The following is a 27,441-nucleotide window of genomic DNA, read 5'->3' on the forward strand; positions in this document are numbered from 1 at the left end:
TAATCCAATTCTTAATTCTTCCACAGTATTATTTTTTATTTTATTTTAAATGTAATATCTTTATTTAAGATATTGTTGAATAAATTATTTGTATTTATAATAATAAGAAATTTCACGGAGAATGGGTTTAATTGATATATTTTTACGGAATATGGTGATAATTTCTTTTGTCTTTTTTTTCTTTAATTTATTAGCTAATTTCTTTTTTCTCTTTAATTTTTTAACTTCTCAGTTAATTAATTTCTTTTTTTTCAAAGTTAACTGAATTAGAAAGAGAAATAATGAATTTATTGACAGAGTGAAGACGAAAATAGAAACATAAGTCATCTCAATAATAACAAAATCAAAGAATTTGATAAAAAAAATATATTTTGAATACTTAATATAAGATTCTTTTTAATAAATGTTCAGTTAAACCTACTAAAATTTTCAAAATACTATAAATGTAAAAGTAGGACAAATCAACATTTATAGGGTACAATGTAAAGGATACAATGTAAATTTACAACATCAATCATAAATAAATCCATTCTTTTATAAAATTTACACGACCTCTACAGTCATAGAAGAAAGAATCATAGCAGCATCTATGGACATCTTTGCCAAATGCTACAAGTTCATGGCTTTAAATTGTAGTCCACAGCAACATGCTTGCAGTTTGCAAGGTACCTGCAACATCTTTGTGGTAACAGTTGCAGCTAGATCAACCTGCCTGAAAGGCACTCTCAACTACAATTTACAACCATGGCTGCATTAACAGTTTAACACCATCATATTTCACAAGCTTAGTAAAGAGGACACCCTACAGATTCAACACCTGGAGCAGTTGGACATGAAGCTAATGGGCACCCATCTGAATCAGTGCCCCACCAGTTTAGACTGATATGTTCCATCCCCAAGCACAAGTAGAGCAAAACCCCCATGAAGGCTAAACCAGCATCAAGTGCCCCAGATAAGACATAGTTGTGTCGGCTCCACCAACCACGATAGTAACGGTAAACAACAAATCCTGAGACAAATCCAACAATGACCCAACTGGTGTAGTTTACTGCTGTAGCTGGAGGCATATCAGATAATGCACCCAAGAGCACAGGCACAGTGATAAGCCTGATCCATTGTTTTTGAGGCAAAGCCTTGTGTGCTAGCCAAACTAAGAAAGGAGCTATTGCTCCAGCCAAGAAAAACCAGTTAATAGCCGAGTAGTGTCCAAGATCTCCAAAAGTTCTACGGGGCCCTATCAAACCCCATATCACAGACGCGTCATAGAACACATGATCACCAGGACAAGTCCAAGGACTTCCTGCTGGAAGCAATGCTCGTTCGCATATATTTGGAACAGTGTTCATGAGCCACCATGATGTTAGTAAATGCACCACACCAGACATTAAGGTGCCAACTACCTACAGAAGCAAGTAAGGGGGGTTATGATTCATAATTCACTAATAATTAAGTTAGTGTATGTTTTTGGGTTGTTATTTTGAACGTATGTGTGAATCAAACATGTCGTCAGACTTGGAAAGGTCATATAACAGAAAAACAAAATAAATAAATGAAAAGAATCACTTCTCTTTCTTTTTCTCTGTTTTTTTATTAGGGGGAGAGTAGGTGGGGAAACCTGTGCCAAGAACATTTCTCTAGGAGGGATCTTCATGTAGTGGCCAAGCTTAAAATCTTGTAAAAAGAAAACTGCCTGCTGCATGCTCACATCACCATACACTTTAAACAACATGTTGGCAACCGGGTATCCTGGATAGACGTATCCAATTATGTATTCTGTAATTATATTCAAAGCTGGTGCCTTCACGACATGGAAAATTAGTTACTGTTAGGCTATGTGATTGGTAACGAAGGGAAAAAATCAAACTATTTAAGTAATATGCAGTATTTGGAGTATGAAAGGTAGCACCAATACTTTATTTACGTTAATTAAGACTAATATGTGGTGCAATCACTAATTTAGTCACACCAATCCAACCATTAATCTGGCAGTTAATGTAAACCACTGGGCTGAACTTGAAGCAAACAAAAAGTAGTACTTGGGTATAATTTAACTGTCAAGAAATTGCACATCCGTGTGGCCTCAATTTAATGTTGTACCACAATTTTTTATCAATTAACTTTACCATTACCGAGAATTTTATAACTTGTGTACCTGATTTGTGGTGGCTCTAATTACTCCAATGGGAAGAGTAAATGACATGGCAACAACACAAGCTAACACTACACCCCACCATGGTAGTTGGAGTTCATTGTTGAAATATTCACATATAAATATAGTTGCAACGATGTTGAACAGAAGAATGCAAAGAAACCACCATTCTGGAACTTGTTTGTAGTTCTTTCTCATGATCTTCGTGTGTATATCTATCTTATTCTCTTGGAAAGCAGACTTACTCAGACGCAATATTTCACTACAGTATTGAGGCAACCAATTCAACTACAGCGGCATATTAGTTCATACAATTAAAACTTCCAATGGAAACTATAAATATATAGCGTGATTACCTCCCATGGAAGAGTGACACATGAACGAGGGTTGCAGAAATGCAAGCAAAACCAATGCCGTATGACATAGCAAACATGGTGCTAAGATAAAGAGGGCCCTCACGCTCATAAGCCTCCATGTCAAGGTGAAAGTTGGAGTCTATTATAGCTGATATGTTGTACTTTTGACCATTGGACATGAATAGTTCATCTGAAAATATGGGAAATCTTCTTGCGTTGTAAAGGTTTGTGGAATAAGCAATGGGCACAATGGCATATATGAAAATGGCAAAACCGGCAGCAACATTAGCCGTAGCAAACCATGGACTGGCCAAAGGGCTACCAAGATAAGAACATATACTTGACCAGTCAAAACCAATAGCACCAACTCCAAGACCATGCAACCCTGAACCTAACTGGTGTGCTATTACGGAAGTGGGAAACATCCAGCAAATCCACGAAATCGATGTTAACGAAGGGAACAAGTAGCCAGGAAAAACATAATAAGCAAAACTGCAAAGAAATGCTATAAGGAAAAACTGATTCCGAGTTAACCCTCCCTTTCGTCTCTCCTCTTTCTCATGTAGCGCCCTGAAATAACATAGCTGTTCTTCATAATTTTGACACCATTATCGAAACCGATATTACATCAATCAATTATTAGGTACAATTGTAGAAAGTTTAAGCTTGAGCAGCAACTACAAGGATTTGTTAGGGGAAAAAATTTCTTTAACACCTAAAAAGTAAAGCACATGACAAACCATTATAATGATATATTAATATTTAAATTAAAAAATAAATTAAATATACTAAAAATATTAGTTTATTAGAATGTAAAATGTATGTTTTGTACTGTGATGTTAAGATACCAGCACCTTAATAGGACTGTCAAAATGTGCCACCAACCCGCTGCTAGAACTTTTTGGTAACCCACCAATATGAACTGATGGGTTCGGCTACTTACACTTTTCAATGTATTTTTTAATTTATTTTAATATATTTAAAAAATGAGTTTACAGCATAGAAGAAACCTAGTTATAATAATTAATATTATTTTTTTACAATAAAAAATAAAAACAAATAATAATAAAATTAAATCAAATTTTAATATTCTAATAAAATAATATTTAATATAAAAAATAAAATAAATATTAATAATACTTTAATAAATGGAATGATATAGGAAAAAACTTATATAAATAAAGTTTCTATATAATTTCAGTTGAAGTATGTACTAAGGAATGAGCATGTACCTGAAGAGCGAGACCTGAAAAAAAATTTTGGGGCCACCACATGGCAGCGGGCTCCACGAGGTATTTTCGGAATATCCCGGCCCAACCGAAGCCCAAAACCTGAGACGTTATAACTACCAATAACGCGGTTAAAATCGTTAAGTCCTTCCGGTAGAACAGTTTAACGGCGCTAACGAAATAGATGGCGTAGACGCTAGCGGCTCCCGAACTGGCGAAGATAGTGATAAGTACGTGCTCCTTCACGTTGAATTTCCCTGGGTTCAGCGTGAACTCCCACTTCGTCCCCTTCATGAACACGCGCCTTGTCACCGCCGCCGCCATCAGGTGTCCCGCCGGCACCACCGCTATCTGCGCCGATATCGCCGTCACCGACAATGGCTCCCTCCGGAATCCGAAGAACTGGTTCAGGAAGGAGAGAAGCACGCACGCTAGGGTTCCCAAAATCCATGTCCGGAAAGTGAAGGAAGGCAGCGACGGATCGTCGCTCACAGGAACCGTCAGCGCTACCTGCTCGATCGGAGAATTCTCGGCGGCCGGCGATTTCTCCGCCTCGGAGATGGCATCGTTGTTGTGATGGCGCCTTTTAACTGAAAAGTGAGTCAACGAATATGAGAATTAGGAAGAAAAGCATGATTGTTTGGATCTCTTAATGAAGAAAAAACAAAAAAGTACGTTTGGACTATCAGAGAAAACGAACTTAGAGGCGCATTAATTTCAGGATCATTACACATGTTGCTTCAATTTGTTTCTTCCCCACTTTTTTCATAAAAGCAAAAAAATAAATTGAATGAGAAGCTCTGTTTTTATCATACAACAGAAAAATAGGAACCAGAGAATCAGAATCAATCGAAAAATCATTTTTTAAAACTGGTTATTTTTTTTTTTTTTCAGACTTTCAATAAACAAAGGTAGTGAGCTACGAAACTCGAACATTCATCTTAAATGGTGTCTTAGATGTCGGATATTCGTATTGAACACTGACCCTCATATGATACTTGTAAGATACGTATTTGCGAAGTGTCCAATTTAAAAAGTATTTGTTGGATTTCTGACAATTCTATTACAGTTTTAACACAATCTTAAAAAAGAAAAATATATTAATTTTCTAAAAACTCAAACTTATAAATTTTTATTATGATTATAGAAATAAGAAACAAATCATTGTGAATCAATCATAAAAATACATCTTTCTTCTTCAAAAAATAATCTGAAATATACTTGTGGACATAAATATTTATTGTCAATTTATATAATTTATAATTCTATAATATATAGATTTGTATATCTGTATCCTACATTTTAGAAATTATACGTATATTCATATCCGTATTGTATTAGTTTTCGTGTGAGTGTTTGTATTATATAGTTAGTAGAGTATTTGTTTACCAAAACATTTTATACCGAATAGAGATTAGGAAAACGTGATACAATCAAACAAATAATATAGCATAAAAATAAATTATAAAATATAGTATAAAAGTATTTTAAGAATAATACTATAGAAAAAACTTACGAGCAGTGTTAGTGTATGTGTTATCCGTTACATAAATTTAGAGCTTTTTACTTTGAAAATATTATTAAATGCATTATGTATTGTCAATGTAATTTTAAATATAATTAAAGAAAAATACTAATAGTAATTATGTATTGTAATTACTTTTAATATTATTTTAGGATGGGATATCCCACGGAAGAATTAAAACGATAAATAAATAAATAAAATATTTATATGAATTTAAAACACTCCGCATGATTAAGATAGGAATTCTCCGCATGTAGATAGTATTAAGAAATAGATCTCACATAAAGTAATAAATTTAAATTTAACTTGATTTTATAAAAACCGATTCAATAAATAATTTAGTTATATTATAGTTGATACATTGAAGTTAATGAGAGATATAACTAAATTAAAATATATATAGAGAGAAATGCAATTTCATTTTATTGAGTCGTTTTGGTAAGGTTAAATTAGATTTAAATCTTATTATCTTAATATGATATTAGAGTCTATTCCATATTAGTTAGATTTATCGTGTTACTTACATTATCACTTTATTCTTATGCTCGAAATGTTTGATATTTTGTGCAAACCTCACTTTACTGAGTTAGTTTTTTTATGTTGGGTTATATTTAAATTCTACCTTAATATAGTATTATAGTCATTAAGAATTTATCTTAGTCGAGATTATTTAGACATATTATGTCATCCGCTAATGGATTCTAAAATTTCACATTTGATGTCCTTGTTGTGAAGAAGTATATTGGAGATCTCAAATAACTATAAATATAACCAAATTATAATATACAAATAGGTGAAAACCTCACTTTAACTAATCAATTGTGTAAAATTGAGTTAAGATTAAATTTGACTACCTTAATAAAAAAATAGCTTCTCAAAGTCAAAATCCAACTCTCCATGTCCTCTAAATTTTAGACTTTTCAATTATACAAACCAGAAAAACCATAAAAATCAGAAAAATAATTTAGTTATATTATAGTTGATACTATAAAGTGTTTAAAAGCCAGAAAAATCATATGGTTTGCAGGAAACCATCAATTCTTAAATCCAAAACAATATCAACTATGCACATAGTTGTCCTAATAATGCCAAACTTCAATATGATCATGTCTTAGCTCACACAATGATCATAATGACATCAACCTCCAATAGTTTCAGATTTACGCATACAAAGGTATCATGATGAAATTTATCTCATCAAATTGAAATGTATAATGTCAAAAATATATTATTTTTTTAAGAAAATGGCATGAATCTATAGCTCCCACTAACCAACAATGGCAAAAGAAATCATGATGTCACTTGAAAACAAAAGTTCTAAGTCACTTGGCCTAGGGATCAACCAGCATGAAATTTGTGTCCACATGTTCTACCATAATGGAATCATCTTTCACAAGATCTTTTACAATCAATCATTTCAACTCTAAGTAGTTAGATTCACTATAAGACTTATTATTCTTTATACAAAATAATGTAGATTTTATTGTAAAAAATTGTGAGTGGCATAATAATGAAGTCCACACTATAAATTGGTAACAACATAAGCAACGAAATTTTCTTGCATTGTTAAAGAGACAATAAGAATATGTTTCTTACTCTTCCATCATATCACACCCTCAACTATTGAGATACTCGTGTTGTGGTAGTACTTTGCATATTGTGTTATATAGCTTATTTGTTTTTATCTATTTTCTATTTCTGTGTATAGCTGCTTTTGCAATTTTTTTTTCTTATATACCTTACATATATCACGTTATGTAACTTTTTTACCATTAAATGAAAAATTTCTAACCTTCTATCTTTCTTCTATTTTATCTTTCCTTAAATTTAAGCTTTCATTCCTCTTAATAAATATTGCATTACACAGGAACACATCTTGACATTCGTGTCATTAGCTCCAAGATGGTAATATAATATTCAATATGTATCATAATAAGTTGAATAGCGTGATATGTCTCCATTATTACTTTTTGTTCTTTCTTGTTTTTTGTTGGATCTTGGTTTTTTGCTTCGCGTGTTGTTTTCTTACTTGTTGTCTTTCTCCAAAACATCACACACAGAGATGGATCATTACATTAATCATGCAAGCCCTTCTTACTTCCATCCTGGAGAGAATCCCGAAACTGTGTTTGACTCCTCAACTCAACGAGAAAAATTATTATTCTTGGAGTAGAAACATGATGTGTGTGAGGTGTTCACTTCTATTCAATAATAAATTGAAGTTCGCAAATGACAATCTTGATGTTTCTGATCGTGAAGACTATTTGTATGAACCTGGAAAGGTCCAACATTATTGTAATCTCTTGGATTAATTGCATATTATCTTTGAACATTGTTGAAAGTTTGGTTTGTATTGATGTGGCCAAACATCTTTGGAAAAAATTCTTCATTCTGAGACCGTCTTTATCTTTTTAGCTCAAATCATTCTTCTTTAATCCAAATCTCCAATTCACCCTAGAAACCTGCAATTAACACCAAATTTGGGAATAAAATGCTCTTATTCAAATAAAAATCATAAAAAAAGTGAAAACATATAAATTCATAAATTATGGGTTATTTTATATGTAAATTAGCAAATAATACTCATAAGTGCCTATATTTTAATATGAAATATTACTAAAATTAGACATTGATCAGTTCATTCTTCTTACTTTTTTGTATTTTGAATAGCATGGTAATATTTTATCATTTGATTGATGTTGATGCCCATATAAAAGCAATTTATATCGATTCTTCACAGATAAAATTATTAAAAGAGTCTCCTAAATATCGATTCCTCACATATTTATAAAAACTCCTTAGCATTAGATTAGATATTGATAGCAATTAATATTTCAAATCTATTCTTACCCTTCAAATATGTTAAGCATTGTCATTTGGGTCAGAAACTTAGAAGTATTTTCCAATCAAATCTAAGGATCTTGATCACGATACACGAGCATTACAAATAAAATAATAGTATCAATCATCAATCAAGAACAAAATATTATAATTAAGAGTTTAAACAGATTACTCTCAATCCCAAATGGTAGAATTAGTTATTCATGTTGGTCATTACAAGCATGGAAAGGAAGAAAAAAATATTCAAGATGTTTCTCCTTGACTGCTACCAATTTTAAGGTTTTCTATCACCTCTTATTCTCCCAATTGAATGTCTAGGGTTGTGCCTCCTGCTTCATATTCAATCTAGTTGGACTTGAGTTAAGTGACTTCTCGCCTAGGCGTGATTGGGCTAGCCTGGGCAAGTTGGATGAAAACAGACTCAACGTCACTGGAGTGATCTCGCCTAGGCGAGATTGGGCTCGCTTGGGCAAGATCCTCTGGGAGCTTTTGGCTTAGGTGAGGTTGGGCAAGTGTTGGAGCGTTCTAGCTTCCCATTTTAGCTTTGTCTAGTCTTTTTTTGTCCTTTCATCTTCATTCTTTCCTATAACAGAATATTATAGTTAAGAGTTTGAACAAATTACGTTTCAATCCCAAATGGTAGAATTAGTCATTCATGTTGGTCATTACAAGCATAGAAAGCAAGAAAAGAATATTCAGGATGTTTCTCCTTGACGACGGCCTCTTTTGGGTTTTTTATAACCTCTTATTCTCCCAATTGAATGTCTAAGGTTGTGCCTCATGCCTCATATTTAACCTAGTTGGGTTTGAGCTAAGTGACTTCTCGCTTAGGCGTGATTGGACTAGCCTAGGCGAGTTGGACAAAAACAGACTCAACGTCACTTGAGTGATCTCGCCTGCACGAGATTGGGCTTGCTTGGGCAAGATTCTCTGGGAGCTTTTGGCTTAGGCGAGCTTGGACAAGTGCTGGAGCGTTCTAGCCTTCCTTTTTAGCTTTGTCTAGTCTCCTTTTGCCCTTTCATCTTCATTCTTCCCAAGAATCCTAAAATTACCACAAATTTGAGAATAAATCGTTCTTATTCAAATTATAATCACAAAATATGTAAAAAGGTTTAAATTCATAAATTAGGGATTGTATTATAGTTATTTTATCAATTAATATTCATAAGTGTTTGTATTTTAGTATGAAATATTATTGAAATATGACACTTATTAAGGATAAATCAATATTTCTAGGATAGTGTATATCACTTCATATACAAATTTTGCATTTTAGATATTCAAGGATACAATGTAAATTTACATCATCAATCATAAATAAATCCGTTCTTTTATAAAATTTACACAACCTCTACCGTCACAGAAGAAAGAACCATAGCAGCATTTATGATATCATTGTCAATGCTACAAGTCCATGGCTTTAAATTGTAGTCCACAGCAACATGCTTGCAGTTTGCAAGGTACCTGCAACATCTTTGTTGTAACAGTTGCAGCTACATCAACCTGCCTGCAAGGCACTCTCAACTACAATTTACAACCATGGCTGCATTAACAGTTTAACACCATCATATCATTTACAAGCTTAGTAAAGAGGACACCCTACAGATTCAACACCTGGAGCAGTTGGACATGAAGCTAATGGGCACCCATCTGAATCAGTGCCCCACCAGTTTAGGCTGATATGTTCCATCCCCAAGCATAAGTAGAGCAAAACCCCCATGAAGGCTAAACCAGCATCAAGTGCCCCAGATAAGACATAGTTGTGTCGGCTCCACCAACCACGATAGTAACGGTAAACAACAAATCCTGAGACAAATCCAACAATGACCCAACTGGTGTAGTTTACTGCTGTAGCTGGAGGCATATCAGATAATGCACCCAAGAGCACAGGCACAGTGATAAGCCTGATCCATTGTTTTTGAGGCAAAGCCTTGTGTGCTAGCCAAACTAAGAAAGGAGCTATTGCTCCAGCCAAGAAAAACCAGTTAATAGCCGAGTAGTGTCCAAGATCTCCAAAAGTTCTACGGGGCCCTATCAAACCCCATATCACAGACGCGTCATAGAACACATGATCACCAGGACAAGTCCAAGGACTTCCTGCTGGAAGCAATGCTCGTTCGCATATATTTGGAACAGTGTTCATGAGCCACCATGCTGTTAGTAAATGCACCACACCAGACATTAAGGTGCCAACTACCTACAGAATCAAGTAAGGGGAGTTATGATTCATATTTCACTAATAATTAAGTTAGTGTATGTTTAGATCAAAGTTTGAAAACTTAAATTTGAAGAAACTTCATTTTGTAAACTGAGTATAACTCGTTCTTCTCTTTCATTTCAAATGAGTTTGAACTATAAAATTGTGACAAAACCCAATTTATAATAATATAGGATCCAACAAAAAGCCAAACAAGTTTTTCAGTTATTATTTTTGAACGTATGTCTGAATCAAACATGTCCTCAGACTTTGAAAGGTCATATAACAGAAAAGCAAAATAAATAAATAAAAAGAATCACTTCTCTTTGAAAGCAGGGCGAGTAGGTGGGCAAACCTGTGCCAAGAACATTTCTGTAGGAGGGATCTTCATGTAATGGCCAAGCTTAAAATCTTGTAAAAAGAAAATTGCCTGCTTCATGCTCACATTACCATACACTTTAAACAACATGTTGGCAACCGGATATCCTGGGTAGATGTATCCAATTATGTATTCTGTTATTATATTCAAAGCTGGTGCCTTCACGACATGGAAAATTAGTTACTGTTAGGCTATGTGATTGATAACGAAGGGGAAAAAAACAAACTATTTAAGTCATATGCAGTATTTGGAATATGAGAGGTAGCACCAATACTTTATTTACATTAATTAAGACTAATATGTGGTGCAATCACTAATTTAGTCCCACCAATCCAACCGTTAAACTGGCAGTTAATGTAAACCACCGGGCTGAACTTGAAGCAAACAAAAATTGTACTTGGGTATAATTTAACTCTCAAAAAATTGCACATCCGTGTGGTCCCAATTTAATGTTGTACCACAAACTTTTATCAATTAACTTTACCATTACCGAGAATTTTATAACTTGCTTACCTGATTTGTGGTGGCTCTAATTACTCCAACGGGAAGAGTAAATGACATGGCAACAACACAAGCTAACACTACACCCCACCATGGTAGTTGGAGTTCATTGTTGAAATATTCACATATAAATATAGTTGCAACGATGTTGAACAGAAGAATGCAAAGAAACCACCATTCTGGAACTTGTTTGTAGTTCTTTCTCATGATCTTCGTGTGTATATCTATCTTATTCTCTTGAAAAGCAGACTTACTAAGTCTCAATATTTCACTGCAGTATTAAGGCAACCAATTCAACTACGGCGGCAGATTAGTTCTTACAATTAAAACTTCCAATGGAAACTATAAATATATAGCGTGATTACCTCCCATGGAAGAGTGACACATGAACGAGGGTTGCAGAAAGGCAAGCAAAACCAATGCCATATGACATAGCAAACATGGTGCTAAGATAAAGAGGGCCCTCACGCTCATAAGCCTCCATGTCAAGGTGAAAGTTGGAGTCTATTATAGCTGATATGTTGTACTTTCGACCATTGGACATGAATAGTTCATCTGAAAATATGGGAAATCTTCTTGCGTTGTAAAGGTTTGTGGAATAAGCAATGGGCACAATGGCATATATGAAAATGGCAAAACCGGCAGCAACATTAGCCGTAGCAAACCATGGACTGGCCAAAGGGCTACCAAGATAAGAACATATACTTGACCAGTCAAAACCAATAGCACCAACTCCAAGACCATGCAACCCTGAACCTAACTGGTGTGCTATTACGGAAGTGGGAAACATCCAGCAAATCCACGAAATCGATGTTAACGAAGGGAACAAGTAGCCAGGAAAAACATAATAAGCAAAACTGCAAAGAAATGCTATAAGGAAAAACTGATTCCGAGTTAACGCTCCCTTTCGTCTCTCCTCTTTCTCATGTAGCGCCCTGAAATAAATTATGAATGCATGAGTTGTAATATTACTATGCAACGCGGAATTAGTAGTGCTGATATCTTCACACAAACAGTAAAAAAATATGTACAAGTAAAAAAAATATTTTTCTTATTATAATCATATAGCTATTTTTTTTATAATAATATATTCACAACTCATTTTTTATATAATTAATTACAACCCTTAATTTTATTATTTTAATATTTTCATATCATTTAATTATAAATTTATTTTTTATTATATATATTTATATTTAAATCTATTACATTATACAACTTTCATAATTATTAAAATATCATTTCTCTTCATAATATTTATTTATTAGGATGTGAAATGGATATTTTGTAATGTGGTATTAAGATATGCACCTTACTTATTAGGGGTGTGACAACCCTCTGCTAGTACGTTTTGGTAACGGAAAATGTTTTTAACACCATAGTGAAAAACATATATTTCACAAACAAACACTTATACTAATATAATTATATTATGAATTAAAAATAAAATAAAAATAAATAAAATATTAATTTATTAAAATGTGAAATTATGTTTTTACTATCAATATATCAACACCCTTTGGCAACTTACACTTTTCAATGTATTTTTTAATTCTTTTAATCTATTTATTTAATTATAATAATTAATATTATTTATTTCAATACAAAATAATAATTAAATTAAATCTCACTTTAATATTTTAATCATATAAGATTTAATATAAAAAATAAAATAATATTAATAATACTTTAATAAATAGAATGATATAGAAAAAAAATGATTATAAATAAAGTTTCTATATAAGGAATGAGCATCGTACCTGAAGAGCGAGACCTGAACAAGGTTTTGGGGCCACCACATGGTAGCGGGTTCCACGAGGTATTTTCGGAATATCCCGGCCCAACCGAAGCCCAAAACCTGAGACGTTATAACTACCAATAACGCCGCTAAAATCGTTAAGTCCTTCTGGTAGAACACTTTAACGGCGCTAACGAAATGGATGGCGTAGACGCTAGCGGCTCCCGAACTGGCGAAGATAGTGATAAGCACGTGCTCCTTCACGTTGAACGACCCTGGGTTCAGCGTGAACTCCCACTTCGTCCCCTTCATGAACACGCGCCTTGTCACCACCGCCGCCATCAGGTGTCCCGCCGGCACCACCGCTATCTGCGCCGATATCGCCGTCACCGATAGTGGCTCCCTCCGGAATCCGAAGAACTGGTTCAGGAAGGAGAGAAGCGCGCAAGCTATGGTTCCCAAAATCCATGTCCTGAAAGTGAAGGAAGGCCGCGACGGATCGTCGCTCACAGGAACCGTCAGCGCTACCTGCTCGATAGGAGAATTCTCGGCGGCCGGCGAGTTCTCCGCCACGGAGATGGCGTCGCTGTTGTGATGACGCCTTTTAACTGAAAAGTGAGTGAACGAATATGAGAATTAGAAAGGAAAGCATCACTGTTTGAATCTCTTAATAAAGAAAGAACAAAAAAGTTGTTTGGATACTCAGAGAAAACGCACTTAAAGGAGAATTGATCTCAGGATCATTAGCCATGTTGTTTCAATTGGTTTTTTATTCATTTAAGCATAACTCCCCACATTTTTCTATTAAAACAAAAAATAAAAAATAATCAAAAAAAGAATTACTAAAATGGAAATTATTATTAAATTTTTATAATATCGTTTATTATGGTAATTTCTTTTATAGGTAGTGAAGTAGATGTCATTGGATGATGATGCTTGTCCTTTATCACAGATAAAGCCTTTGTATTTGTTCCAGTTTTTGGGCAAGATACATTCACTGAGAAGCTCTGTTTTTTTTTCTTCATACACAATATATAATGTTTGTCTCTTCTTGACTAAAGAGAAACTAAGGGATGAACAAATTACAAATTTTTTTAGTTATATTTTTTTTATGTGATAATTGATAATTTAAGTTGTATAATAATATTTAATATGAATGTATTTTAAAAAAATATAAATATAAATATGATCTAAAAGATAAGCAGAACTGGAATTAGTGTACCCGGCATACACCAGAGAGTTATTGCCTTCGTTACCCACAAGGAGGATATTCCATTCACGAAGACGGAGGGATAAAAAAGTATGCTTTAATTCCCTTTTTATTCCATATAATTAAGATAAATATTCAATTTATTAAGTAATTTAAAAAAAAAATAGGTTTTCACAAATAAACAATAAAAAGTAAAATTTATATATTTTACAAAGTTTTTTTTAGTTTCAATTTGGATTAGATTAACTAGTTATATGAATTGGAGAACTACGTAAATATAATTTTAAATTTTTTTTATCCGTTTTTAAATATGAAGTTTAAATTCAAGAAAAAAGTTTAAACACAAATTATATAAACTTTAAATAGTGATATTTTTTTTATTGGATGTGATGTACGATACTCTGAAAAGTAGGACAAATCAACATTTCTAGGCTGTTATTGTAACTCAGAGAGAGGAAAGGAAAGGTTATCATATTAACTGGTGTGTATTACAATGTGTTGATAAAGAAGTAATTTATACACAAGGTAACACATGGGTACCCTTAACACCCTCCCTTAAACTCATGGTTGGATTAGCCATAATCATGAGTTTATCCCGTACATGCAGAAACAATATGCCAGAAACAGGCCTGGTAAGGGGATCAGTAACTTGAAAGCGTGCTGGAAGATGAAGAAGTTGAATTTTTTGATTACGAACTTGATCACGAACAAAGTGGAGGTCCAATTCAAAGTGTTTCGTTTTAGAGTGCATAACAGGATTTGCACTTAGCAGAACAACTCCAAGATTATCAGAATACAACTTTGGTTTTGAACCTTGAATGCACAACTCATAAAGAAGAGATTGAATCCACACAATTTCAGCAAGGAGAGTTGCAACTGCCCGGTATTCTGCTTCCGTACTACTTCTGGAAACCGTTTTCTGTTTGTGAGATTACCAGGAAACAAGATTAGACCCCATGTAAATACAATAGTCAGTGGTGGATTTGCGGTCGTCAACGTCAACACCCCAATCTGCATCCGCAAAAACCAATAAGAGAGGTCGTCGAGTTGTGGCGAAGAAGCAATCCATGTGTAATGGTGCCAACTAAATAACGAAGAATTCTCTTCACAGCTTGCCAATGGTGAAGTTTCGGATCATGCATAAAATGACAAACACGATTAACAGAGTAAGAGAGTTTAGGCCTAGTTATAAGAAGATATTGAAGTGTACAAACAACTGACCTATACAAGGAATGATCATTGAATGATTCAAAAGAATTTTGTTGGAGACGCGAAGAGGATGTCATAGGCGTGGGTTGAGGTTTAGCATGGAGCATATTTGTTTTCTGTAACAGCTCACGTATGTACTAGTCCTGAGAGAGATGCATGTCACCAGTAGATGTTCGAGAAACTTGAATTCCTAAAAAATGATGAAGACTACCTAAATCTTTTAATGCAAAAGAAGAACGCAAAGTGGTAATGAGGTTAGTAATTTCAGTAGGTGAAGATGCAGTGATGATTATATCATCAACATAAACCAGGACAAACATAGTATAAGACAAAGTGAATTTAGTAAATACTGAGGTATCACTTACTGTAGAACAAAAACCAAAATCACATAAAGTTGTGCTAAGTTTAGAAAACCAGGACCTGGATGCTTGCTTGAGGCCATAAATAGCCTTGAGTAATTGACATACAAGAGTGGGATCATGGGAGATAAAACCTGGTTGTTGCTGCATATACACACGTTCATTGAGATCACCATGGAGGAAAGCATTATCAATGTCCACTTGACGAATAGCCCAGTTATTTGTAACAGCATGCGAAAGAACAATATGAATCATGGTGGGTTTGACTACAGGACTGAAGGTCTCACTGTAGTCAAGTCCCTCAGTTTGATTGAAGCCTTTGGCAACAAGGCGTGCCTTGCAACGTTGAAAGGAGCCATCTGCATGCAATTTGGTTTTAAAAATCCATTTACAACCTACCAGAGAGGCATTGGATGGGAGAGCAGTGAGAGTCCACGTCTTTTTTTTAGGAGAGCTTGATACTCATCAGTCATTGCTTGGGACCATACATGAGAAGTCATAGCTTCCTTGACAAAAGAAGGAGGAGAAGGAATAATAGAAACAACAATATAAATTTTGGATTTAATGATGCCTACCTTGGCACGAGTGGTCATGGGATGAGTGTTAGTAGGAGGAGGAATAGAAGGAAGACATTCAATATTACCAATTGCAGAAGCACCAATGTCAGTAATAGAATTGCCAATGGTACCAGTTGCAGAAGCACCAATGTCAGTAGTAGAATTGCTATCAGAAACAACATGCTCATTAACAGAATTAGTATTTGTATGAACAACAGTCAAAGTGGGTGAAATATCATGTGTGTGCTTATGAGAAATAGTAGGCATAACAAAACTATTTGAGTCTTCATTATATGGAAAAGTAGTTTCATCAAAACGAGCATGACGAGAAACAATAGTCTTACCAGTGGACAGGAGACATATATAGCCTTTATTAGTTGGACTGTATCCAAGAAAGAGAGAACAATGTGATCTAAAATCAAACTTATTATTATTATAGGGGCGTAAATTTGGATAACAAGCACAACCAAACACTTTGAAAACATTATAATCAGGTTTGCGTTTAAACAACCTAGCATAAGGGTTATCACCATTCAACACAGGGGTGGGAAGAGCATTGATAATGTGGGTGGAAGTGATGAAGGCTTCTGCCCAGAAACGACGAGGCAATGAAGCAGTGGCAAGAAGCGTTAGGCCCATTTCAACAATATGCATGTGCTTTCGTTCAACAGATCCATTTTGTTCATGGGTGTAGGGACATGTAAGTCTATGGTGAATGCCATAATGTTCAAGGAAAGGTTTAAGACAAAGAATTTCTTTGGCATTATCAGTTTGAATAGAGCAAAGTTTAGAATTTGTTTGGTTTTCAGCAAAACTTTTGAATTTTTTAAACACAGAGGAAACCTGAGATTTAGTATGAAGAACGTATATCCATGTATATTTGGTGTAAGCATCAAGAAAAGAGATGTAATACCTTGCACCATTGGAAGCAGGTATAGGAGTAGGACCCCCTACATCAGCAAACACAAGTTCCAATGAACGAGAGTAAATGGTAATAGAAGAAGTAAAAGGAAGCTGTTTATTTTTACCAAGCATACAAGCAGAGCAAAATTTGATATCAGAAGAACAACGTATATTACAATGCTGTAAAATTTGTTTTAATGTGCCAGAATGACAGTGACCAAAACGTTCATGCCAGATATTGGCTGTGAGTTTATTATCTACAAATGAAGTATGAAAAACAGAGGACATATGAGGAGTGTGCATGATTGGAAAGGTGTAGAGACCATCCTTAAGAATGCCGCGAAGAAGAACTTTGTTCGTAGCCTGATCAACAACACAACAATGGTTAGCATGAAATTGAAAATACACATGATTGTCACGAGCAAACTGAGAAACACTAAGTAAGTTCTTGGTTATCAGCGGAACATGTAATAGATTGCACAATAATAAGGGTTTATCCGTGAGAGAAGAACGAAAAATTGCAGACCCAGTATTAGCAATAAACAAACCTGAGCCATTACCCATTTTAACAGTTTCAATGTCGTTGTAAGGTTGTTTGGTTGAGTAGACAGTGGGATCTTTCGTTACATGATGTGTAGCACCACTGTCGAGGTACCAAAGTGGATCCTCAGTGGTGGAATGAATGCCCAGAAGAGACGCATCGCTGGGTTCAGGGTCTGAGATTGAAAACTGAGAAAAATTAGCACGAGGAGGTGGATTAGGTTTGTGGTCATACCATTGCCAACACTAAAGAGCAGCATGACCATATTTGCCACAAACTTGACACGTTGGTTTGGAAGAGGTCCAAGAACCACGAGCTTGAGATCGGGAGAAGTGAGAACCACGTGCAAAATTTTGGGAGCGAGAAAACCCACGACCACCACGATTGCTATGGAACTTGAGATTGGCTTTGTCATTGGTGGGATACGAAGGCGTCCAAGTTGAGAGAGCGGCAATGGCAGGAAAACTGAGAGGATCGAGTTGATGATGGCGTTCAAGACGTTCTTCTTGTACCAGAAGCAGAGCTTCAATCTTTGCAACTTTGTAAGGATCAGTTCTAGACAGAATGGAAGCAACAAAGGGATCAAAATCAGGAGGAACACCATCAAGAATGGTTTCAATGTGATCTTCAACAGATATTGGGGCACCAACGGCAGCCAGCGCATCCACCGCGCGTTTGATATCCAAAACATATGCGGAGATAGAAAGATCTTTTCTTTTATTCTTTAAAAGGAGTATGAGAAGAAAAATACGTGTTTAGCGTCTGCCAAATCTGTGTTGTAGAGGTAAGACCCACCATTTGGGTTAAAATCAGAGTGGTCATGGACGCCAGAAGCCACGCAACCAACAAATTATCTTGTTGCTTGTAAGAGATGAATGGAAGATTGGGACTGAGGGTTCCATCGGCCGTAGAAAGACAGCGCGGAGGAACGTTAGTTCCGTCAAGAAACGAGGAGTGCAGCAACCCATCAACAGTGGTCAGAACCTGTTGTTTCCACAATAGAAAATTTTCGTCATCCAGTTTGAGCATAATAGGAGTGGTAAGGTGATGTAGGGAGACGGAGGAGGAACTCTTGGTGGGGAGAACCTGGGTGGACGAAGATGATGATGTAGAAGAAGAGGAAGAAGAAGGAGCAGAAGCCATGAAAGAAAAGCGGAAAAAAAAAACTCTCTAGCTCATGATACCATGTTATTGTAACTCACAGAGAGGAAAGGAAAGGTTATCATACTAACTGATGTGTATTACAATGTGTTGATAAAGAAGTAATTTATACACATGGTAACACATGGATACCCTTAACATAGGCTCATGTATCTCAATTCATATAACAATTTTGAATTTTATATCTTCAAGGATACAATGTAAATACATCATCAATCATAAATAAATCCATTCTTTTATAAAACTTACACAACCTCTACAGTCAAAGAAGAAAGAATCATGGCAGCATCTATGGACATCTTTGCCAAGTCCATGGCTTTAAATTGAGTCCACGGCAACATGCTTGCAGTTTGCAAGGTACCTGCAACATCTTTGTGGTAACAGTTGCAGCTAGATCAACCTGCCTGCAAGGCACTCTCAACTACAATTTACAACCAAGGCTGCATTAACAGTTTAACACCATTGTATCATTCACAAGCTTAGTAAAGAGGACACCCTTCAGATTCAACACCTGGAGCAGTTGGACATGAAGCTAATGGGCACCCATCTGAATCACTGCCCCACCAGTTTAGGCTGATATGTTCCATCCCCAAGCACAAGTAGAGCAAAACCCCCATGAAGGCTAAACCAGCATCAAGTGCCCCAGATAAGACATAGTTGTGTCGGCTCCACCAACCACGATAGTAACGGTAAACAACAAATCCTGAGACAAATCCAACAATGACCCAACTGGTGTAGTTTACTGCTGTAGCTGGAGGCATATCAGATAATGCACCCAAGAGCACAGGCACAGTGATAAGCCTGATCCATTGTTTTTGAGGCAAGGCCTTGTGTGCTAGCCAAACTAAGAAAGGAGCTATTGCTCCAGCCAAGAAAAACCAGTTAATAGCCGAGTAGTGTCCAAGATCCCCAAAAGTTCTACGGGGCCCTATCAAACCCCATATCACAGACGCGTCATAGAACACATGATCACCAGGACAAGTCCAAGGACTTCCTGCTGGAAGCAATGCTCGTTCGCATATATTTGGAACAGTGTTCATGAGCCACCATGCTGTTAGTAAATGCACCACACCAGACATTAAGGTGCCAACTACCTACAGAAGCAAGTAAGGGGGTTATGATACATGATTTACTAATAATTAGGTTAGTGTATGTTTAGATTGAAGTTTGAAGACTTAAATTTGAAGAAACTTCATTTTGTAAACTGAGTATAACTCGTTCTTCTCTTTCATTTCAAATTGAGTTTGTTTGAACTATAAAATTGTGACAAAACCTAATTTATAATAATATAGGATCCAACTAAAAACCAAACAAGTTTTTCGGTTGTTATTTTGAACGTATGTCTGAATCAAACATGTCCTCAGACTTTGAAAGGTCATGTAACAGAAAAACAAAATAAATAAATAAAAAGAATCACTTCTTTTTGTTTTTTCTCTGTTTTTGAAAAGAGGAAGAGAAGGTGGGCAAACCTGTGCCAAGAACATTTCTCTAGGAGGGATCTTCATGTAATGGCCAAGCTTAAAATCTTGTAAAAAGAAAATTGCCTGCTTCATGCTCACATTACCATACACTTTAAACAACATGTTGGCAACCGGATATCCTGGGTAGATGTATCCAATTATGTATTCTGTTATTATATTCAAAGCTGGTGCCTTCACGACATGGAAACTTAGTTACTGTTAGGCTATGTGATTGATAACGAAGGGGAAAAAAAAACTATTTAAGTAATATGCAGTATTTGGAATATGAAAGGTACCACCAATACTGTATTTACATTAATTAAGACTAATATGTTGTGCAATCACTATTTTAGTCACACCAATCCAACCGTTAAACTGGCAGTTAATTTAAACCACTGGGCTGAACTTGAAGCAAACAAAAAGTAGTACTTGGGTATAATTTAACTGTCAAGAAATTGCACATCCTTGTGACATCAATTTAATGTTGTACCACAAACTTTTATCAATTAACTTTACCATTACCGAGAATTTTATAACTTGTGTACCTGATTTGTGGTGGCTCTAATTACTCCAATGGGAAGAGTAAATGACATGGCAACAACACAAGCTAACACTACACCCCACCATGGTAGTTGGAGTTCATTGTTGAAATATTCACATATAAATATAGTTGCAACGATGTTGAACAGAAGAATGCAAAGAAACCACCATTCTGGAACTTGTTTGTAGTTCTTTCTCATGATCTTCGTGTGTATATCTATCTTATTCTCTTGGAAAGCAGACTTACTTAGTCTCAATATTTCACTGCAGTATTAAGTCAACCAATTCAACTACAGCGGCAGATTAGTTCATACAATTAAAACTTCCAATGGAATACATAGCGTGATTACCTCCCATGGAAGAGTAACACATGAACGAGGGTTGCAGAAAGGCAAGCAAAACCAATGCCATATGACATAGCAAACATGGTGCTAAGATAAAGAGGGCCCTCACGCTCATAAGCCTCCATGTCAAGGTGAAAGTTGGAGTCTATTATAGCTGATATGTTGTACTTTTGACCATTGGACATGAATAGTTCATCTGAAAATATGGGAAATCTTCTTGCGTTGTAAAGGTTTGTGGAATAAGCAATGGGCACAATGGCATATATGAAAATGGCAAAGCCAACAGCAACATTAGCCGTAGCAAACCATGGACTGGCCAAAGGGCTACCAAGATAAGAACATATACTTGACCAGTCAAAACCAACAGCACCAACTCCAAGACCATGCAACCCTGAACCTAACTGGTGTGCTATCACGGAAGTGGGAAACATCCAGCAAATCCACGAAATCGATGTTAACATAGGGAACAAATAGCCAGGAAAAACATAATAAGCAAAACTGCAAAGAAATGCTATAAGGAAAAACTGATTCCGAGTTAACGCTCCCTTTCGTCTCTCCTCTTGCTCATGTAGCGCCCTGAAATAAATTAGGAATGCATGAGTTGTAATATCACTATGCAACGTGGAATTAATATAGTCATATGGCTGTTCTTCTTCATAATTTTGACACCATTATCGGAATCGTTATTACATCAATTATTAGGTACAATTGTAGAAAGTTTAAGCTTGAGCAGCAACTACAAGAACTTGTTAGATGACTACAATCCTATATAAAAGTGACGTATATGGTATCGTATAGTAAGGGTGTCAAAAAAGTGTCAGCCCGGCCTGTTCTGACTTACTTTTCAATATTTTTTTTTAAATTATTTAATTTTGTATTTTTTTTAATATATTTATTTAGTTGTGATTATTAAAATTATTTTCTTAATAATAATAAAATTGAATCAAATTTTAATATTATAATCACATACTATTTAATACCTAACAAATAGGACCATATCAATATAAATTGAAGAATTTAAAAAATTAACTCATCCTATCTAAATAAATTTACAATCCTATCATATATGAACTAGTTACGGTATAATGTTGACATACCGTGTAATGACAACTAACTAAGTATAATGAGATGGATTAAACACTAAACAACTTTAGGAATTTTTTTAGAAAATTTAAAATCATGAAAAAAATCACGTACATTACTGAAGTGAAAACTACATTTAAACCAATTTTAAATTTTGATAATCTATGTGACGGATAATAAATAAAAGGTAAAAGGAAAAAAGAAAAAGGTGAAGGCGAGGGTGTTTTTTTAATTTTCATCTAATGGTTAATTCTTTTTCTTTTATTCTTCTTGTCTTTCCTTTTTTTCTAAAAAAAGGTTCATAAAATAAATATTTGGTTTTTTTAAAAACTAAATTAACATATCAATTATCCCAATAAAAAGGTGAAGTATTTATAAATTATGTTTTGTTCATTTGGTTTAGGAGATTAGAGAAGAAGAATAAAAAGAAAAGATTTCAACCATCAGATCAAATTGTGAACAATCTAACGGTTTAGTTGAAATATGGAGTAAGTAACGAGAACCGTACCTGAACAGCGAGACCTGAACAAGGTTTTGGGGCCACCACATGGTAGCGGGCTCTACCAGATATTGTCGGAATATCCCGGCCCAACCGAAGCCCAAAACCTGAGACGTTATAACCACCAATAACGCTGCTAAAACCGTTAACTCCTTCCGGTAGAACAATTTAACGGCGCTAACGAAACGGATGGCGTAGACGCTAGCGGCTCCCGAACTGGCGAAGATAGTGATGAGCACGTGCTCCTTCACGTTGAACTTCCCTGGGTTCAGCGTGAACTCCCACTTCGTCCCCTTCATGAACACGCGCCTTGTCACCGCTGCCGCCATCAGGTGTCCCGCCGGAACCACCGCTATCTGCGCCGATATCGCCGTCACTGACAGTGGCTCCCTCTGGAATCCGAAGAACTGGTTCAGGAAGGAGAGAAGCACGCACGCAAGGGTTCCCAAAATCCATGTCCGGAAAGTGAAGGAAGGCAGCGACGGATCGTCGCTCACAGGAACCGTCAGCGCTACCTGCTCGATCGGAGAATTCTCGGCGGCCGGCGAGTTCTCCGCCTCGGAGATGGCGTCGTTGTTGTGGTGACGCCTTTTAACTGAAAAGTGAGTCAACGAATATGAGAATTAGAAAGAAAAGCATGATTGTTTGGATCTCTGAATGAAGAAAGAACAAAAAAGTACGTTTGGAGAATCAGAGAAAACGAACTTAGAGGGGCATTGATTTCAGGATCATTGGACATGTTGCTTCAATTTTGTTTCTTCCCACTTTTTTCATAAAAACAAAGAAATAAATTGAATGAGAAGCTCTGTTTTTTTTCATACAACAGAAAAATAAGAACCAGAGAATCAGAATCATATCGAAAAATCATTTTTTTAAAACTGGTTATTTATTTATACCTAATAGAGATTAGGAAAACGTGACACAATCAAACAAATAATATAGAATAAAAAATAAATTATAAAATATAGTATAAAAGTATTTTAAGAATAATACTATAGAAAAAGCTTACGAACAGTGTTAGTGTATGTGTTATCCGCTACATAAATTAAGAGTTTTTTACTTTGAAAATTTGCATATTATTAAACGCATTATGTATTGTCAATGAAATTTTAAATATAATTAAAGAAAATACTAATAGTAATTATGTCTTGTAATTATTTTTAATATTATTTTAAGATGGGATATCCTACAAGGAGAATTGCCTTCGCTACCCACAAGGATATCCCATTCACCAAGACGGAGGGATTAAAACTATAAATAATAAAAAATTTATATCACTCCACGTGATTAAGATTGATAGGAATTCTCCGCATGTAGAGAGTGTTAAGAAATAGATCTCACATAAAGTTATAAAATTTAAATTTAACTTAATTTTATTACTATTAACAAATAGATCTCACACAAAAGGTGTAAAATTTAAATTTAACTTGATTTTATAAAAACCGATAAGTAAATAATTTGGTTATATTCATAGTTGATATATTGAAAATCTCATATTAACGAGAGATATAACTAAATTATAATACTATTGAACACACACCTAGTCATGTTAAAAATCTTGGAAATGGTGAGTTTAAAAATTATAAAAATAATTTTTCTTAGATCTTAAATAGTGATGCTCCGCATCATGTTATTTATAATAAGTTAACACTTTTTTTTATAATTAAACCAACTCTTAATGGATTTTGTGTCACTAGTAACTATGTTGAAAACATGTTCTAACTAAGAAGGATGTCTCTCAACCAAAACATGTAGTTGAGGTCAGTTAAACTTCGAGATGGTCATTGATTATATCTTTGCAAGCTTTATGGGATCCAAGGAAATAAAGAGTTCCCAAATTAATTACAATCTCGCATATATACATATGAAGGGTTATTGATAATATCTTTGCAAGTTTCATGAGATCTTCATAATTAATATTTTAATTATATTTATTTTATTTTTTAATATAAAATATTATGAATTATTTTTAGAGGTTGTCAAATGAAATTGTTTTAGTGTCACGAGTGTCAAAAGAATATTTTTCCTATCCCATATATTTTATTTTATGAATATTTGAATTACACTTTAAACTATATTCTCACATACTAAACCATGACCTATCAAGAAACGAGTCAACATAATGAAACAAAGAAATCAAAAGCTCTCCAAAACAACAAAACATAGTATTTAAGTCACTTGCCTAGAACAAGATTCTCATGCAAATGGATTTACAAAATACAATACAACTCATGGTTCAATAGAGAGACACACAACCCTCTTGTACACAACACAAAGGGATAGACAATCTCCATACATTTTCCAATTACAAAATTAACAAACATTATTAAGATATTATCCCACCCTTGGTTCCCTTTATCAATTCCTTAGCTCCACTTCAATATGGATTTTGACAAAAATGGTAAGTGAAAACCGTAGATCATGTGAGAGAATTTTCCTGATGAACAGAAAACCTTTTGTTTTTTACTGAAATAATCCTCTTATTTGCACAAAGCTAGTATAGTGCTGTAGAATCTGGTGTCACGTTATTACATTCTACACGCCCTTACAACTCAGAAGATATGTCAAGTGAATGAAGAGGGTGAATAGGTGAATGAAAATCTGATGAACCAAATTGAAAATAGCTAAGAATTTGCAGGGAAGAAGAAGAGGTTAGTAAAAAACCTAGGATGCTGCACTGTTGGATTCCTCATGAAGAAAAGGGTAGTCAGTGTAGCCAAGAACCGGATCACTGATGTAGAATGTCTCCCTGTTATACTGGTTGAGAGGAGCATTGAGAGCAAATCTCTTAGGCAAATCTGGATTAGCCAAGAACCAACGACCATAAGCAACAAGATCAGCCCTGTTCTCAGCAATGGCTTTGATCCCATCTTCCCTGTCATAACCTCCAGCAGCTATAAAAGTACCATTGAAGGCCTTCCTCATAGGCACCAAGCTGTGAGGGCATTCAACTCTTTCTCCAGCACTTCTCATTCTGGGTTCCACCATGTGACAGTACACAATACCATACTTATTCAGAGCATTCACCATGTAAAGCCCCAGTTGCTTGGGATTTGAGTCTCCACAGTCTGAATACTCTGCAAAAGGTGATAACCTAATTCCAACTCTATCACCCCCAATCTCATCAACCACAGCTTCAACAACCTCCAATGGAAATCGGCACCTGTTCTCCAGAGATCCACCGTATTCATCTGTTCGGTCATTCACCTTGTCCTTCATAAATTGCTCAAGCAGGTACCCATGTGCCCCATGGATCTCAACCCCATCAAACCCAGCTTCCATGGCATTCCTCGCAGCAACTCTGAAATCGTTCACAATACCAGGAATTTCATCGCTGCTCAAGCGCCGCGGTGGCGTGTGGTGCACTACATCAATGCCGTTACTCCGAAGTTGTGGTGCGAGTGGCTTGTCCGTGGATGATACCGGTGCTTGCCCATTTGGCTGATAAGCTGAACTTGAAACCCTACCCACGTGCCAAATCTGACAGAAGAAGATACCGCCTTTGGCGTGAACGGCATCGACGATGGGTTTCCATGCTTCCACTTGCTCTTTGGTCCATATGCCAGGCGTGTCCGGGTACCCTTGAGCGGTGTCGGAAACTCCGGTGGCTTCGGCGATGAGAAGGCCTCCGTTGGAGGCTCTCTGAGAATAATAGAGAACGGCGTGGGGTTGTGGAACGTTGTTGTAGGACCTCTGTCTGGTGAGCGGTGCAAGCACAACTCTGTGAGATAGATTGAATGTTCCCATCTTGTAGGGAGTGATAAGAGGATTTGATTGGTGGGAAGTGGCGGCGGGAGCAGCCATGTGTGGAGCGTGTGAGGGTTGAATTTGATTGGATTTGAAATTGATGCGGCGGAGGGCGGTGGCGGAGGGTGGTGGCGGAGGTGTAGTTATATAGAGAATGGAGTGAGTAGAGGAAGGAGAATGATTGCAGAGATTTGAGGGTGACGTGTGCCATTGCGTAACATGACTCTGCTTTGTTTGACCTAAGACTTGGCTTTGATTTTCCCACGCATTCTTACATCACATGGTCCTTTTTTGTTTTTGTTTTTTTAATTGATTAATATTTAATAACCAATTACAATATATTTTAGTGAAGAATATTGATTTTACTAATTATTTAGTTAATGAATATTTTAATGAATTTAATCTCCAAAAACCCGTCTACATTCATTCATCATCTTTTTCTATTGATGTGATGCAGTTGTCAGAACAGTATTTAAATATTTTATCTATAAAAAAAAGTTCACAACAACAGTATAGTAGTCAGAAGTATGATTATAAAAGAGCAATTTAAAGCCATGGAAGGGAACTTCAATAACTAAAAAGAATATTTTTATCAAAAAAAAAAAAATTAAAATTTTTGAGAAAAAAAGATTGTATATTAGAAGAAGATTGTTAATGTATATTTTTCTAACAAAAAATATTTGAACCCAACAAATTAGATTACCAACTCCCTGAACCCTAAATATTTATAGGTCAGCTCCCTGAACCCTAAGTTTTTAGGAGAAATAATCAAACCTAAATATATTAAAATTAATTTTCATAAACCTCTAATCAGATAATAGTAAAACCTTGAGGACCGAACCTGAGTAATATATTTGATACATTTTTTTATCACCCTATTTTCCTTAATTGTTTAAATTGAATTTACTGTTAC

General features: G+C 35.4%; 3 protein-coding genes across 8 annotated transcripts; all 3 read right to left on the minus strand.

Annotated features, from left to right (window-relative positions):
• Nucleotides 1-446: 446 nt before the first annotated feature.
• Nucleotides 447-23,647, minus strand: LOC137808475 (oligopeptide transporter 7-like). Of its 6 annotated transcripts, none has more exons than XM_068609605.1 (6): nucleotides 23,487-23,640; nucleotides 22,791-23,376; nucleotides 2,506-3,075; nucleotides 2,153-2,411; nucleotides 1,616-1,798; nucleotides 447-1,400 (listed from the first exon to the last, which is right to left on the minus strand). In XM_068609605.1, exons 1-6 carry the CDS (start codon nucleotides 23,518-23,520, stop codon nucleotides 786-788), a joined length of 2,247 nt encoding a protein of 748 aa, XP_068465706.1. In that variant the 5' UTR covers nucleotides 23,521-23,640; the 3' UTR covers nucleotides 447-785. The 6 variants fall into 6 exon arrangements, with proteins under 6 accessions (XP_068465706.1, XP_068465704.1, XP_068465707.1 ...); XM_068609603.1 differs by lacking the exons at nucleotides 22,791-23,376; nucleotides 23,487-23,640 and adding exons at nucleotides 3,738-4,324; nucleotides 4,435-4,647 and having other exon boundaries at nucleotides 2,506-3,089; XM_068609606.1 differs by lacking the exons at nucleotides 22,791-23,376; nucleotides 23,487-23,640 and adding exons at nucleotides 3,738-4,324; nucleotides 4,465-4,516 and having other exon boundaries at nucleotides 2,506-3,089.
• On the minus strand, nucleotides 9,310-13,829 carry LOC137808477 (oligopeptide transporter 7-like). The gene is made up of 6 exons (XM_068609610.1): nucleotides 13,633-13,829; nucleotides 12,938-13,523; nucleotides 11,543-12,112; nucleotides 11,190-11,448; nucleotides 10,653-10,835; nucleotides 9,310-10,297 (listed from the first exon to the last, which is right to left on the minus strand). Exons 1-6 carry the CDS (start codon nucleotides 13,664-13,666, stop codon nucleotides 9,683-9,685), a joined length of 2,247 nt encoding a protein of 748 aa, XP_068465711.1. The 5' UTR covers nucleotides 13,667-13,829; the 3' UTR covers nucleotides 9,310-9,682.
• Nucleotides 23,648-24,925: 1,278 nt separating the features above from the next.
• Nucleotides 24,926-26,786, minus strand: LOC137808478 (putative 12-oxophytodienoate reductase 11). The gene has a single exon (XM_068609611.1). It carries the CDS (start codon nucleotides 26,583-26,585, stop codon nucleotides 25,446-25,448), a length of 1,140 nt encoding a protein of 379 aa, XP_068465712.1. The 5' UTR covers nucleotides 26,586-26,786; the 3' UTR covers nucleotides 24,926-25,445.
• Between the last annotated feature and the right edge of the window lie 655 nt (nucleotides 26,787-27,441).

This window comes from Phaseolus vulgaris, chromosome 3, assembly GCF_000499845.2.
Source record: "Phaseolus vulgaris cultivar G19833 chromosome 3, P. vulgaris v2.0, whole genome shotgun sequence".
In the NCBI taxonomy this organism is placed as follows: domain Eukaryota; kingdom Viridiplantae; phylum Streptophyta; class Magnoliopsida; order Fabales; family Fabaceae; genus Phaseolus; species Phaseolus vulgaris.